This window comes from Microtus pennsylvanicus, chromosome 1 (genome assembly GCF_037038515.1).
Source record: "Microtus pennsylvanicus isolate mMicPen1 chromosome 1, mMicPen1.hap1, whole genome shotgun sequence".
NCBI lineage: Eukaryota > Metazoa > Chordata > Mammalia > Rodentia > Cricetidae > Microtus > Microtus pennsylvanicus.
Genome location: NC_134579.1, coordinates 20,466,622 through 20,484,095, shown reverse-complemented (window position 1 = coordinate 20,484,095; position 17,474 = coordinate 20,466,622). Strand labels below are relative to the sequence as shown.

Genomic DNA, 17,474 nt, shown 5'->3' with positions numbered 1-17,474 from the left:
AAAAAAAAAAACCATCAATTTTCTGTAATTTATAAACATAATATATTTTTGCTACAAAAACTTAATGGTACCACCTCCCATATATAATACAGAACTCAAAATAGTCTTTGCAAAAGTGGGAAATACATGTCCATTTTCTTACAAAAAAAAGTTTTATCAAATAAAAAAGTGTCATAAATTGAAAATTTATAATTAATTTGCACCTTTAAAATCATGTCCTAGATTCTTTCAAAACAGCTTTGAAAAACCCTCATTTTACATATGACTAGAACTTCTTATAATCTTTATTCAAACTACAGGCTGGAAAGGAGTTCAGAAAGTTGTAAATGATTGAAAACTCACCTCTCAGCCAGCTCAGGGGCATCAAGGAAGATTTCCCACACAGCTCATTATATTCTACCACCCACATCAGACAGGGAATAGAAGTATCAGTTTTGCCTATTCCCCAGCAGGGACCTATATTATTGCTCTCAGAGCACTAGCATGAAAAAATGCATTAGGTATATCCTAAAAATGTCTCTCTAATAAAAATTTTCTTCAGAGAAGCACATTATGTCTGCAAAGAAAAAAATATAAATTTAAAACTACACATACCAGGAGTAGGTCTGTGTCCTTTATCATACTTCTCTAAAGTAAGAATTTGGTCCCTTTTTTCTTAATAAAAGATTTTTACCAAAGTAATGTTATGTTTCTACTGGCTGGATTATAGCAGAAAGATAAAAAGGAATAAGAGATTTGAAAACAACAACAACAACAAAAAAAATTGTGTAGCATCATTAAAAATCACTAAGGAAATACTAGCAGTTATCTAGCCTTAATAGGGTTGCACCAAAAAAAACCAAAATTTATCTAAATACCTTTGTTAAGATACACCAGAGACTTATATGACTAGTTAATGCTACAGCACCTAGAGAATGTATACGTGGTGGACGTGAAGGTAAAGCTTTTCATATGTCACAGAGGAATAATTCATCACAGGAACTGTCACAGCACAAGGTCAGCATACTCTACTATGTCAACTTGGAATATCAACAGCAACATAATTAGGAATTCACAAGTTATATAACTTAATATACATCCTGCGTCATTCTGGAGAACTGTATTTTATATAAAAATCTAAACATTTTTATTAAATAGTTTTGCTTCACTGATGTGGGATTCCCCTCTGTGTGCTGTCATTACCATCAATGAATAAAGAAACTGCCTTGGTCTGTTGATTCGGCAGAATGTAGGTAGGCAGAGAGGACTGGACTGAATGCTGGGAGAAAGAAGGGTGGCATTTGAGAGACACTATGGAGCTGCCAGAGACAGAAGCTGCGAATATTAACCAGTAAGCCACAGGTACATAAGGATACACAGATTAATAAAAATGGGCTAAACTGATATGTAAAAGTTAGCCAATAAGAAGCTAGAGCTAATGGACCAAGCAGTGGTTTATTTAATATAATTTCTGTGTGATTATTTTGGTTCTGGGTTGCCAGGATGAACAAGCGGCCTCCTCCTACATTTTACAGAGTGTATGAATGTATGTGTTTGTGTGTGTGTGTGTGTGTGTGTAAGAGAGAGAGAGAGAGAGAGAGAGAGAGAGAGAGAGAGAGAGAGAGAGAGAGAGAGAGAGAGAGAGAGCGTGCATTGGCATGTACACGTGTGTACACGATTGAAGAAATATAGGGGTCTCAAATATAGGGGATACTTATATAGTGTAATCACAAAAAGCATCCCAATTCATCTTAACATAAAACAGAGCTCTTTTATTTCCTCATTTCCCAATATCTTTTTCTTACATGGAATAATCACATTTATATGATCTAGTGTGAGATTCTTTTTAGTACACAATATGTATTAACTAACTGAAAATAGTATTTCAAATTACTTATTATTATTTTATGTTTGGAAGCTTTGATTTTATTTATCCAGTTAATAAAAATATATAACTGGACACTCTGTAATTCCCCCACAGCTTCCTAATCCTATGCTATATGTAGTAAATTTAGAAGAGTAATGTTTTGTTAGATCCCAGCAAGTGAGGCACACAGAAGTCTATGTTTATGCAGTTCTATCTTGATTGTGGTGTGCACACTCCTTTAAGGAACATAATTTAATATTAACACTCATCTAAATAATTAGCAAAGCAGGATATTAAGAAAAGCAAAGATTCAAGATCTCTTGATGCAGCATTTCTTCATATGTAAAGATTTTTCTTTCAGACATTGATGATCATGTATTATTCTAGAGAAAGTCAATGGAAGAAACAATTAGCTGAATTTAAGCACAGTGTTATATAAAATTCTTAAATGTGATTGTTAGGAAATCTATGTATTTTTAAACTTCTACTTTAATTTAAATATTGATAACCATAGAAAGGAAGCAAAATATCTACTTCTAATGTACATATGAAAATCCAAAATATTTGAATATTAAATAAAGTTATAAAATATTTTATACATTAATTTATTGCCTAATTTTGAATATATAAATGTCATAAAATGTTTGGGTTTTATATTAAGATTATTTTCTTGAAACCTAAGCTTATTTTCATTTTTATTTTCACTTGTTTTTTAATAATTTTTAAACTTTAAATTTATAAATACCCATTTCTGCCTCACAGAATGCACGTTCTAGCATTGGGAAAAGACACAAACGAAGTAAAATACAGCCAAAACAAATTCTTCTATCCAGAATTAGACTTAGAAAATATTACATATTGTCCTTCATCTATAACTATAATGATATAAGTGTGCTATTATATCTTGTATATTTTATTTTCTATATCAATTAAAAATTTAAAATGTAGATAAACGGAAACTCTTCAAATACTGAAATTCATTATAATAGTGAAAAGTCTGGTCTAATTTTGGTAATTATTTAAGCAGTGAAAGGAGATTGGAAGTCATAAATTTTTGTGGTAATAAAAAAGACAATAGAAATATATTACATCCTTATACTTCACTGGTCTTTTTCCCTTGAAAAATAGACAAGAGTACAATCAATTTTTATTAGCATGGAGCAAAATACAATGAGATATTCTGATAATACTAGGCAAAATTTGTTAAATGCAATAATGCAGAAGTAAACTCCTTGAACTGAGTAGTGAGTACAGATGATACAGAAGTCAAACCTCTACCTGTGTGCATTGTAGGTCAGCTTCATTGCTCAAATTGACATATTTGAATATGGCTAGAGCATATCTCAAAATTGTATATTCATTATTGTTTTTAATTTGATTTAATTCACCATGAAGCAAGAAATATGTGTGTAAGTGCATGTGTATGTGTATATGTATATGAATATATGCATAAAACACACACACACACACACACACACACACACACACACACACATATATATATATATATATATATATATATATATATATATATATTCACACACACACTCATACTCTTTGTCCTCAGTGTGGTATATTTCTTTATGAATTTGTGACAGCTAATCTTGGTTTTCAACTTAACTAATCTGCAATTGAGGTAAAGCCAACCAGTTTGGTACTCCTTTGAAGATTACTTTATTATATCACATGAATTAATAAGAGCAACCCAAATATACATTCTGATTCTGATTGTGGCCTACATGGAGGAAGGAAGATGTTTACAGTTTGCCTACTTTCATTTTCTCTCACTGGGAAGTACATTTATCCTGTCCCTGAGGCATTATTTTGCTGATGTTAGAACATACTTCTTCAAGATTCAAACAAAGATTGAAGAAGAGTTGAGACATTTATTTTGATGAAGTTAATAATGATCAGATTCTCAAACTTTCAGAAATGGCAATGCCATTGTTGATTTAGCTAATGCACATCCTATAAGCCATTCTAATAAATAGTGTGTGTGTGTGTGTGTGTGTGCATGTACACAGTGGTTCTTTTAGAGAGCCCTAAATAATACAGACTAGTGAGTCCAAACATCTGCACATCAGAAATGAAATATTTGTTACATAAATGACTGGTCACTTTTCCATCAATTCACTGCCTACATTTTATAAAACTAAAGTTTAAGGATTTATATCAAGTATGTTCGTCTTTGCTTAAGGATGGAACAGCAAAAAGGTAAAATAAAACAGAAAAAGTACAATGCAATTTTCATAGATAAGAAATAATTATAGGAACTTTCAGTAGAGATTTTCAGGGGACTTTAAAAAATTCACTGTATTGTCTTTGAATAATTGAGGTTTAGGTGATTTTTTTTATTTCTTCTATTTGCTGCTAATGTTGAAAATAGACTTTTTATCATTTAATATATTCTGATTATAGTTTTAAAATAAGAAAAGTTCTTATCTCAGAGCAAGACTGCATTCCTGCAGTGGGTATATACCACTGAAACACAATGCTTGTATGTACGTATGTATGTTATATAACATAAAACACATATATAATGTAACATGTATATTAAAAACTAAAAACATCCTTGAAAACACTGAAGCTATATTACAAAATTGTTTTCCTTGGGTTATTAAAACATGTAAGGATAACATAACTTGGAGCAAAGTTGGAATTGGGAGAGGAGTGAGAAATGAAGATGATCGAGTTGTATGTATAAATGAAATCGTCAAGAATTAGTAAAAATATTATGTTAGAAAGATTTATAGTTTTATGATAGGATCATAAAAACTTAAATAGATATTTTCCAGGAGTTATAACTAAAAACTCAGTCCAGGTTTATTTAATTATTACTAGCTTTTAGTTTATGTCTATTGGTTAATTAGAGTGAATAAAAATGGTTTAATTATTAAAATAAGGCTGAGTCATACTCAGTAAATATGAAAATAAACATACAGTTCTTTTCTTTTACATGGAAAGATACATCCTTTGAAGACATGCAAACACAAGAGGAAACAATACCATTTTAGCTATATACTTTGAAAGTAATCATAGCTCAGACCACAGCTAGTACATTTTTACATAATAAAAACAATGTGTTTGAAATTGGCTGTTCATGTTTATCATCAAATTGAGGATATCACTTTCAGGGGCAATCTTTTCAAAGTTATAATTAAATGAATGTCAGTCACAATGAGTTGTGAATGATTTGTTTACTTATGTACCCATTATGATTTTGAAAAATAGTTATATAGTAGAAAGAAAGCTCACAGAAGATGTGTGAGAATGGACTGTGTCTTAATTGAAATATCATTGGTATACTCTACAGAATCTTTTGCAATATTGCATCGCAAAATATATTTTAAGATAGGGTTGTTTCAGAGCCAATTACTGGGAAGAGCTCCCAGTCGAAGGAGGGAGGAAGGATTGTAGAAGCCAGATAGGTCAAGGTTTGGCAAAACCACTGAGACAGCTAACCTGGGCTCATGGCTGCTCAAGGACTCTGGACTGACAACTGTGGAGCCTGTGCTTGTGGATGACAGTTATGTAGCTTGTTCTTTTTGTTGGGCTACTAGTAATGGAATCAGGACCTTCCCGTGGAGATTGAACTAGATTTTTTTAGAACCTATTTTCCATACGAGGTTGACTTTCCCAGCCTTGATAAAGGGGGAAGAAATTAACCCATCTGAATTTGATGTGCTGCACTTTGCTTTACTGAGGACCATGTGCGGCCTGCCCCTTTCTGAAAGGAGACAGAAATGGAGGAGGCATGAATGGCGGGGGAAAAGGAAAGCAAGGGGCAGGAAGAGAGCACGTATTTTATAAGTGATCTTATTTCTTGCTTGTAGCTCTTACCATGGAGTCAAAAAACTTAAAATGAATGTAAAAGTCATCCATCAAGTAAGTACTAAAATGGAAAGTCGCAGCAAAAGCCTACTTTTTCTGATATTTTCCATGTCTTCCAATCATTATGGATGAATATCTATGCCTTCATAAATAATCTGTCTTGAACAGCAATAAGGATGCATGATGGAAGAATTTATTCAAAATAATTAATAGTGTTAAGCAGAAATTTGAGTAAGTAATATCTACTTGGATCACTGATAAGCACTTTAGATATAAATTTACACATTGCTCACACCAATCTTTTGAAAGGATCATGACTCTTTTTAATATGGAATTATTTGCAATCTAAGAAATTAGATTGCTTAATGGGTATGAGAAAATTCAGAAGATTTTAATATATTGCTCTTTTATATACTCTAACAGTATTCTCTGTCTTGGCTTAACCTGTACATATTTAAATACTATATTAAGTACTTTAGATAAATAATTCAGAGTTTCTAATTTTTACATAAAATATACAGTTAAAAATGCAAAAAATAGACTTTAAGTATAGTGAGACTACATAAAAATAATTTATTGTAATAACAAGTAAATAAACTATACAGTATAAACTATATACTAATTTGTGATCTAAAAAATCATGAGCTAAAGAAAATGTCTTTTGGTTATGGGAGTTTGGGGTCTCTTTTTCTTATCTCTTTTGAATTTAAAAATGCTTTCAATTTAAAATGTTTCAATCCAAATGTTTCCCCACCCCAAATTCCTCCCAACCAATTTTATCTTCTCTCTCTTCCTCACGTAAACACACACACACACATACACACACACACACACATGCACACACACATCAGAATACGAAAAACTACAATAAAACAGATCTAAACTAAACAAATACTATGCCACCAAAAAGTCATAAAATCCATTTTGTGTTGGGAGACTGCTCATTGTGATGGGGCCTGTCCTGGAGTTTTGTTGATAAGCCCAGTGATATTGAAGAAAAATGGTTTTCTTGTTGCTGGAAAGTATCAGTTGTAATTGGCACCCATAATCTCATAGGAGTGGCATTAGTAGTAGGAGGGGCTTTGGTGTAATGTGTATGGCCTTGTTGCAGGAAGTCTGTCACCTGGGGCAGGCTTTGAGGTTACCTGTGATCAGGATACTTGTCTCAGTCGACTTCCTATTGCTTGCAAGCCAAGTTATAGTCAGCAAACACCATGTCTGCCTGTTTGCTACCATACTCCTTGCCATGATGATAATGGACTGAATCTCTGTAACTATAAGCAAGCCATCCGAATTATATGTTTTCTTTATAAGAGTTGCTGTTTTAATGGTGTTTCTTCATAGCAATAGGTCACTCAGACTATCACAGAAACTTGAACCAGGGACTGAGGTATTGTTGTGATAGGCCTGGCTATGTTTTTGGTGAATGAATTTGGACTTTAGTACTTTGAGTTAGGAAAGCAATGAAATGCTTTAAGTGTTAATTAATGGACCATATAGGTAGGAACTTGGAAGACAGTGGGGCTGAACCTGAATTAATGAGTAAGAATATTAGTATGCTGCCTAGAGGCAGTCCTTATGATGTATGTCACTGAAGACAGTGACTGCTTTTTGTGCTTTTTCAGAGTCTACCTGAGGCTGAAGAAAAGACTTTGGGTTAATTCCATTGGAAGAGGAAATCTCAAAACAGCTTGTATAAATTCTGTTGTGTGATATTAGTGGTAACTCTACTTAAGATTTATAATAAAAAAGATGCAAGTTGAACAGGGTAAATTATAAAATGGGAATTTTGAGAAGAAAATGAGCACCAAGAAATGATGTGGAACTCAGTCCTGAATTAAAGGAGAGAGAGAATAAGAAATAAGTAAAGGGAAGGGTGACCTCAGGGCAAGTCTCCAAACTGTGAAAAGGGAGTAAAAAAAGTTTAGAGCTGGGTGTGGTGGAGCACACCTTTATTCCCCAGCAGTGGGACAGCAGAGAACGGCTGATCAATAAGTTTGAGGCTAGCCTAGTCTATAGAGCAAGTTTCAGAACAGCCAAGGTTAGGCTATAAAGGATTAAAAATTAAGGCTATAAAGCTGGCAAAGTTGTAATTGAAGGAGGGGATGATGTTCCAGCTCTAGTCAGCAGCAGAACTTAGACGCCTTGGCCACGTGGTTCTGACTTTAGAATTAAGGATAGAAGAATCAGGTTATAGAATTTGCCTCAGAGCCTAAAGAAACTTTCTGAAGCCAGGCATGTTCAAGGGTTTCCATGAATGGAGGATTAGTAAAAAGCCATTGCTTGAAGCTGTAAAATTGAAGCCTGGATTCCCTTGCCTTACCCAAGATGTTGGAGATGCCAGGGTCATGGGACACCAGCCTAAGAGAGCTGCTAACAGAGAGGGACACCAGCCCAAGACAAACAAGTTTGTTGCAGTAAACAAAGCTGAAGAGAATGGGAGAGCCGAAGAGTTTTTGACATTAGACACAGAGATGAAGAAATTGGAGTTTTCCGAGCTGGTTTTAGGACTCGGTTTAGTTCCGTATTTCCTAGCTATGTTCCCTACCTTAAGTTTTGGAATGGAAATATATATCCTGTCCCATTATATGTTGGAGGCTTGTGGTCTACTTTTTTAATTTTATTTTTACAGTGATTACATTTAAAAAACTGCATGAATCTGAGAAGACTTTGAACTGTGGACTTTAAATCATTGTTGAAACTATGATAAACCATGGGAACTTTTCAAGTGGAACTACATGAATTTTGCTTTGTGATATTGTTACAAGCTTATGGGGGCCTGGGAGCAGAATGTGCCAGTTTGAATGCAATTGCCCTGTATAATCTCTTAGGGGGTAGTACTATTATGAGGTTTGGCTTTGTTAGAGTGTTTATGTTTTGTTGCAGGAAGTGTGTCACGGTTGGGCAAGCTTTAAGGTTCCTGTGTCCAGTATCTCAAGTGACTTTCTGTTGCCTCCAAACCAAGATATATCCAGCACCATGTCTGCCTGCATGCCACCATGCATCCCACCATGATGATGGACTGAACCTCTGTAACTATAAAGGAGACACAAAAATGAAATGTTTTCTTTATGAGAGTTACTGTAGTCATGATGTCTTTTCATGTCAATAGGAAATCCTAACTAAAGCATAGTTATAAACATGTCTAGAAAGTAAGACAACTGAAAACTGTGATACTATGGTCAGGGACTTCTAAAATGTTATTATCACCAAGCTTACTAGGCTATTAACATATGTTGAGAAATATTATTTTAAGGTGTGTCACTTTTGTTTGTGCTGAGTAACATCTGTTTAATGATATAAAGATGTGTTCTTTTATTTATGCTGCATTTGTTTAACTCTACAAAGTAGTGATTCTTCGTCTGTCTAAAATACATGATGGTCTAATAAAGAGCTGAAAGGCCAAAAGCAAGGCAGGATAGGAGGGCCGTCAGGCAGAAAGTATAAATAGAAGGAGAAATGAGAAGCAGGAGCAGCAAGAGAACAAGGAGAGTTGGACTCTAAAGGGCAGGCACCAAGCCACCAGCCTGCCACAGAGTAAGAGTAAAGGTAAGATATACAGAAAACAAAAAAGGTGAAAGCCCGGAGGCAAACGGTAGTAGCAATAATTTAAGTTAAGAAAAACTGGCAAGAAACAAGTCAAGCTAAGGCCAAACATTTCTAAGAATAAGCTTCCATGAGTGATTTTTTTTTGTTTGTTTGTTTTTGGAGACAGGATTTCTCTGTGGTTTTGGAGCCTGTCCTGGAACTAGCTCTTGTAGACCAGGCTGGTCTTGAATTCACAGAGATCTGCCTGCCTCTGCCTTCCGAGTGCTGGGATTAAAGGCGTGCGCCACCACCGCCCGGCTCCATGAGTGATTTTATGGGACCTGGGTGGCAGGCCCTAAAAATTCCGTAAGATTAAAATATACACAGCAAACATATTCACAAACTTTTTAAGTTTATTACAAAAGAAGAAACTCTTTTAAATACCTATCTTTGACTATTCCATTCTTATTTCAGGTTGTAAAAAATGAGTTGATATATAACTGGCTATTATACAAAAGAGAAACATTTTATACTTGTTTCTGCCTGTCAAACACTGTGGAATAAATAGACTAAGGCTGCTGACGTGGACAACCACACTCAATACTTTTTACATGGGCTATGGAAGTAAATCAAACTTAGGTTTTTATGCTTGCAACTCAAGTATTTTTACTCCAACACCCATTCTTCATGTTCTCATCCATGGCAAGAAACTGTGGAATGTTTTTTCCCCATACGTGAAGTTTGAAAATTCTGCTACCAAGAACTCTTAGAGTGCAATATGTAACATTGGAATGCAGTGAAAATACGGTCAATTCCATGCAACAACAGTTCATGGACTACTATATCTCTACTAGCGTATTATGTTTTATACCACAAGTATAAAACAGACAATCAAAAACTGTTACTTCATAGAATCTTTTAAAATATTTTTAAGGATGAGTACCTCTTCATGTTGTTGGAAAACATATTAGTGTGGTTCCTAAAACACAAATATGGATTTTCAGTTTCATCAAAGCCTTGATTACACTGGTCTAAGTGGCTGTTATTACTTAGTGTTGTATTTTCCAAGTCCCAAGCAGAGTCTTACACAGTATTGTTAATAATATTTTCCTATTCAAAGACTTAGTTCTTGAATTTAATCTTGATAAAGAGTCAGGAAGCTAAAGTCTATTTCCAGAGTGTCCTGAATTCATACTCATGTGGCTCCAAATAAATATATTAAATATTCCTTAGCTGTGAACAAAAATATTGAATTAACTTCAAGGTTGAAAATACAGAATCTGAATTATTACAGTATCTCCTAGTGATATTGCTAGAAAATTCAATGTCATGATAATTTCCATAACTAAATTGATACAGTCTCAGTCCAACCAATAAAATTGAATGTTCAATCAGGTCATAGGTGTCACACTTTGTAAAGACCATTAGTAATCAAAATTCACTTGGCATAAGCTTTGCAACAAAATTATTGACATGAGACAATATACTTTTCACTTTGTTATTAAATTAGGAATTTAATACATATTATAATGATTTCTGTAAGCATGGAAATATTTTCATTAAATAATTCAAATGCTATTGGCAAAGCTGAGCTGGTATATCTGTAAAAAATGAAATTTAAAAATAATGGCCTGCCTTCCTAAAAGATTATTTCAATTATTCAATGTGTATTTCCTGTTGAGGAAACTAGGGATACTTTCAGGAAAGAGACATAATGATACATAGATAATAAGTCAGAATGCTTAAAATGGTGTTAGAAATATCATGATAGAAATTAGATTTATTTCTTTGTCTATTGTATGAATTTGTATGAAAAATTACATTTTTACATTTAATTTTTTGACACTAACTTAAGCTTTTAGGAAAGGTTTTCTTCAATAATAATAGTGCTTATCAAATCAAAAAAACAAGAGATTTCTTTCCACAGCTACTATGGAAAAAATTTCTGTGTGGCAGATTTGAAACAGCTTGGAGCATAGCTGTTAGAGTAAATATCAGATGTTTCTGTTTACTTGATGTTACTTTATCGATGAAAATACCAAAATAATAGATACTTCATGTTCAGCATGTACATATGAGAGTCTCAGTCAAAGGAAGAAAGTGAGATAACATGGAGAAAAGAAGAATTTTTAGCTAGAAAAACATTAAGAAATCAGTGAACTTGGTATATACAGAAACTCCTAAGAAGGGTAATGGTATGAGGGTAATTACTTGAATCACAGAAATATGCCAAACTGAAACAATTTATTACCATTTTAGATTATCTGATTAAGTTTTCGCTAATGTTGTCGACATCAGTGCATTTTAGATTTCCTTCCTCTTTCATACCAATCCCTTTGTTTCTTGAGATAGGAAATTTTTAAGGAAAAGTCTGCAATGCTTCTGAAACATGATGGTGGCCATGAACAATTTATACTTTTATTTTTAATTGAACATATAAAACAAACCTAGCGAATGTACATAATTATTTTCTAAAGAGTTATACACTGTTAAAAATGTCATCGAAAGGATACAGGAAAAAATGTCAACACATTCTTTCAAATGAGAAAATAACTAAACTGACTTCCTTTCAAATTATGGTTATAATATGCTGTTGAATACAACATTGTCAGGTGAAAGGACAGGAAGTGTATTGTAGACTAAGTAGTTACTAATTTTCCTATTATCACATTAGTAAGCCAAAGTGCTTTCACTAATTTTATTTTATATATATATATATATATATATATATATATATATATATATGTGTGTGTGTGTGTGTATGTGTATGTATACATAAAATGTTGTATTAATTCATTTAAATTACTCCAATACATATAATGCTACCAAAATATTTTTAGAGGTGTTAAATACCAATTTCAGTAATGCCATTACCCCTTCCTCTGTTTTTCTATTCTACATCAATTCTCTGTTTCTTGTGTATACTTAAATTATCATATGAGTAATTCTGAAAATTAGCAATAACAGAAACTCATGAAGTACAGTATACAGTAATACTTAAACTCTGTCTAATCTCAATTCTTTGTCGTGAAAGCTCATCAAAATGCTGTATGTTTGTTCTGATACCTTTTTGTTAGAGATTTCATTACATGAATTCAGAAGCCTATAAACATGCTTGAAGCATAAAAACATGCTTGAAAAGTAAAGGCTAAATGATTGCCACAATTTTTAAGACTTTATTTATACAGAAAAGATTGAATCTAAACTATCATTATGTTCTTTTAGGAATTCAATGTATACCAAAAAAAAAAAAAAACCCACGAAAGTCACTTTAAACGTAATATTAATAACCTAGAACTTTGTAATTTATAAAATACATTTTAGGTGATAGTAATTGACTTGATTTTCTCCTGTACAATCATTTTTAAACTGACTTTACAGTAGGTTTAATAAGTAAGTCATTTATTTAGTTTATATAAGTTGGTAAATTGTATACTTCTGTGTTTTTCCTTCTAGAAAGAGCAGTATTACCTTATCACCTTCAGAAAATGTGGCTCCATCCACTGCTCTTTTCCAGGTGATTTCTGGAATAGGCTCGCCTTCTGCCTCACAGATGAGTGTGACATGACCATTCTCAGATGTTGTCTCATTCTGAAGTTGTAATATATGCGGCTGTACTGTAAAAATTGTACATATTATTCAAATGAATAAATGAATAGCCCAAAAAGGTTACTATTCACAATGAAAATTCCATACTAGATCAGTACATATTTGAATGGTATGAGATGACTAATTCCATAGCAGTTACAACTTACTTTCTAAAATACCAAAAAAAAAAAATCAAATAAGAATGGGAAAAATTATAGATAATAATCTTTATCTATTTTTATTATAATTAATGCATATACTTATAAATCAGTATAAAACATAATTCCTTTCAAAATTTTGCCAATTTGGTGTAACATTCTTTTATTCATTTCCTAAAGCCACAAAATTGAAATCTCCTACTAAAGACACATATCTGTAAGCATCCAAACACAAATGAACACATTTATAGCATCTTTTTAGTCATTTCTTGCATTTTAACTTTTAATGAGCTCAGAAAGTAGACAAATGTTTACAGCTTATTTGATACCTAAGGTGTAGAGTTAAAAATAATCATGAAATTTTCCATGACAAAAAGAGATGTTGAAACATTGTTCTGCCTGCAATTACAAGTGACTAACTGGGAATGTAATTAACTTTAACATAGCTTTATATCAGTGTTTCTCAACCTGTGAGTCATAAGTCCTTTGCAGGGTTGTGGGGGATGAACAACCCTTTCACTGGGGTTGCATATCAGATATTCTGCATATTAGATATTTGCATTATAATTCATGACAGCAGCAAAATTACAATTATGGAATAAAAACAAAAATAATTTTATGGGATGTCACCACAACATGATGAAAATGGTCACAGAATGAGAAAAGATATGACTTTTTTTTAATAATAAAATATACCTACCTTCACAATTTACATAATAGCACCATGTTTTAAAATGTGGAATTTGTTTTACCTGTCTGCCCTGGCTAATTTCTCTGGTGGTTTTGTTTTGTTATTGTTGCTGTTCTTTTGCTTTGATTTTATCAACTTGACACAAAGTAATGTCATCTGAGAAAATGGACTCTTAGTTGTTTCCTCAGGACTGACGTGCAGACAAGCCTGAGGAGCATTTTCTTGATTGATGGTGACTGTGGGAGGAAACATCTCACTGTGGGTGGGGTCAGCCAAGGCATGTTGTCCTGGCTTGTAGATGAAAGAAAGCTAAGCAAGCCAGTTAACTGCTTCTACTTCCCCAGTCCCATGCTTTCTGCTTTAGTTAGCACCTCTTGGTTTCTGCTTTGAGCTCAGGACCTCTGTAATAGAGTGTGACCTTTGATTTGAAAGAGGAAATAATCCATTCTCTCCCCAGGCTACTTTTGGTTATTGTGTTTCCTCATAGCAAAAGAAAGCCTAATTAAAACACAGCCTTTGTTTCTCGCTCTCTCACTCTCTCCTTCCTTCCTTTCTTTCTCTCTCTTTTTTCTTTCTGAATTTGCAAAATAAAATCGATAAGATCCTAAAATCCAGGTGTATGTTGTCAGTACACTTAATTTTAAGAATAAAACACTATCAGTATAATTAACTAGAAAATAAAATTAAGTTTTTCTTAATATCAAAATAAGATCCCTAATACCAGGAATGTCTTGGATAAAGTTTAACATATTTTAATTTATTCCTTTTAACTTTTTTAGATATATTTTATCTTTCAAAATAAACACAGATTTTATGAGTGGTCTTCACAAGGTGATCACAAGAATGATGTGATTTGATGTTTTATGCATCCTTTCATGTTTCAGCAATCCTAATGCGTCTCTCTGCTCTCATATGCTAACAACCTAATAAAAGAAGAAATGATGACAAGGTATTTCCCTAGCATTTATTTTCTTTTGTCATAAATATAATATATTTACTGTTTTTTTAATTTCACATCATGCACCCCAGTTCTGCTCATTTCTCAGTTCCTCCATATTTGTCATTCAGCATTGCAGTGCCCCCCATGAAAATAAAATTTTGGAGAAATTAAAATCAAACCAAGAGAAAAGAAAAATGAAAATGTGTTGGAGAAACGGGAAAGACAGAAGAGCTAAAGGTGGTTTTTGTTTGTTTATTTGCTTGATTTGTTTTGGGTTAGTTTTCATTCATTGTTATTTCTAAATATTTACTTTACACTAAGGAATCTTTACTTAGGTTGACCAATGTCAGAGTTAATATTTTAAAAGAGAAATCAGTTTAGAAAAATCTAAGAATATCCTATATTTCTAAAATGTGTTCCCCTCTCCACTATAGGGAGTTCCTATGCTGGCTTTTGTTTTTGTCATTGAAGACTTGTTTAACTATCATTTTATCATGACCTGAATTTGAAACTGAAAAACCCCACTAACCTAAACGGCAGTCTTTATTCAATGCAACTTGACTAATCTTACCCCACATTATTCTGGGAATGTGTTATTATTCAAATTTTATATTTTCATCAAAATTTCTCATCATCCTACTGGAATATAGATATTATGTAGGTCTCTGCCATTCAGTAAATGCTTCCACACAGCAGCTAAAATTACAGACAGCAGATGGCAGAAAGTTTCATTATTCATCTTGTATTCAAAGTAAGAAAAATATTTACAGTCAATAGAATGAGCATATACCTTTCTAACCATATATTTTACATTTTTCCTTTGTATAGTTATTATAAAATAATTTGATTATAGCATATGTAGAGGTAGTTAAAATTAACTAAATTTTAGTAATATATTTACTTTTTTCAAGCAGGGATATTTTCATTTAATTTTATGTCTATTGGTGTTTGATGTGGGCACTATCTGTATATCACCTCCAGGTAGTACCCAGTGAGGCCAGAAGGAGAGATCAGATAACCAGGAACTGAAATTACAAACAGTACTGAAGCACCTTGTGGGTACTAGAAACAGAACCCAGGCCTTTTGTAAAACTTGTTTAACATTAGTTCCCACAGTTTTTGAGCAATTTTCTCTGTAGTTGTCAAGATAATGAGAGTAAAATCAATATTTTTTACTAAGCTATATGCTCAGAAAGTTGCTTCAGGAAAGCAATATGTCTCTTGATCAATATGAGTAATTCTTAAACAGTGTCTTTTAAGATGGTAAGACACTGCTTATAGCTACAGGGAAATGTTTATAAACTCAAGCCTTATACATGAGAAATTTTGAAACTATTAAATGCAAAATTAATTCCAAAATGTGTCCTTCAATGATTCATTAAGATAATTATTCAGAGATGTATGATCTTATATATAGCTCATTGGGTAAAATGTAAACAAATTCTCTTTATACCATCTATCAATATCCTATGAAATTTTCATATTATTACATGTATGTAAAAGGAAAGGCGGGCTGCTTTCCAGCCCGGCTCCCACACGACTAGTTTATGCCCCGAAATAACAACACACAAATTGTATTCTTTTAAACACTGCCTGGCCCATTATATCTAGCCTCTTCTTGGCTAACTCTCAAATCTTGATTAACCCATTTCTATTAATCTGTGTAGCACCACGAGGTGGTGGCTCACCAGGAAAGATTTAGCATGTCTGACCTGGCAGCTGGCTCCATTGCGTCTGACCAACTATGCTTTCTTTCTCCCAGCATTTTGTTCTGTCTACTCCACCTATCAAAATCCAGCCCTATCAAAAAGCCAAGGCAGTTGCTTTATTAACCAAATGAAAGTAACAAATAGACAGATGACCCTCCTCCATCACATGTATTTCTTAAGATAATTCTGTCTAAAATTTTATTATTTAATCTTCATTGTTGAGATGAAGAAACAATTTTTAATATATGAAAAGTTTAGAGTTTCCATCCAATAGCAGAGCAAAGATTGGTTTTGACTTCCTTCCCTCTTAATGACTATTACATTATAACCACAGCATTGTAATACTTACCAAAGACTTGAAGGAAAGCCTGCTTTTCATCTTCTCCTGCCTTATTTGTGGCTTTGCAGACATAAGAACCACCATCTTTGTTGATTATATTTCTGACCGTGAGCTCTGTATTACTGCCCTTTAAAATGTATTTTTCATTTTCTTCAATGATCTTGCCATTCCTAAATAAATAATGAAAAAGTTGATATTCACAATATAATAATATACATGTTTTATGGCCAGTAAAACTGATTGTTATAGTTCAGTCAAAATACATTTTTATTGTTCAAGTAAACCTAAGACAAATGTATAAAACAATACTTGATATTTAGTTTCATTTGAAGATAAAAATGACATTTTGAAGTTGAAATCCTAATATTAATCAAATAATGAAAATATATAACTTCAACTTAGACAATATTATAAAAAACTGTTTTTATTACTGGTTTTTAATTCACTTTGTACCTTATTAATTAGTTAATATACAATCATGTAACATATTTATGTACACATGTGGATGACATAAGCACAATTTCTGTTAGAATTCATTTAATCTCATTAGAAACAATATAAATGACATGAATTTATTTTTATATAAGTATCATCAATAAAAATTAATGTTGTAGTATAGAGAAGAATTATGTGGATGACATAAGCACAATTTCTGTGAGAATTCATTTAATCTCATAAGAAACAATATAAATGACATGAATTTATTTTTATATAAGTATCATCAATAAAAATTGATGTGGTAGTATAGAGAAGAATTTTTTCTCATAGTTATCAATCAATAATTATTATTTTCCAATTTATTTGTACAATAAAATATATTTCCTACAAAATTTATGTAGTTAT

At 32.6% G+C, this 17,474-nt stretch overlaps 1 protein-coding gene across 2 annotated transcripts in view; it reads right to left on the bottom strand.

The window, feature by feature from the left end:
- The window catches only part of Ncam2 (neural cell adhesion molecule 2), a 395,876-nt gene that overhangs the window by 127,422 nt on the left and 250,980 nt on the right, over positions 1-17,474 (bottom strand). For both annotated transcript variants that reach the window (XM_075958727.1, XM_075958642.1), the window contains exons 7-8: positions 16,641-16,801; positions 12,677-12,822 (exon numbers count right to left, since the gene is read on the bottom strand). In XM_075958727.1, coding sequence (XP_075814842.1) covers positions 12,677-12,822; positions 16,641-16,801 — 307 coding nt within the window. The remainder of the gene's footprint in view (positions 1-12,676; positions 12,823-16,640; positions 16,802-17,474) is intronic.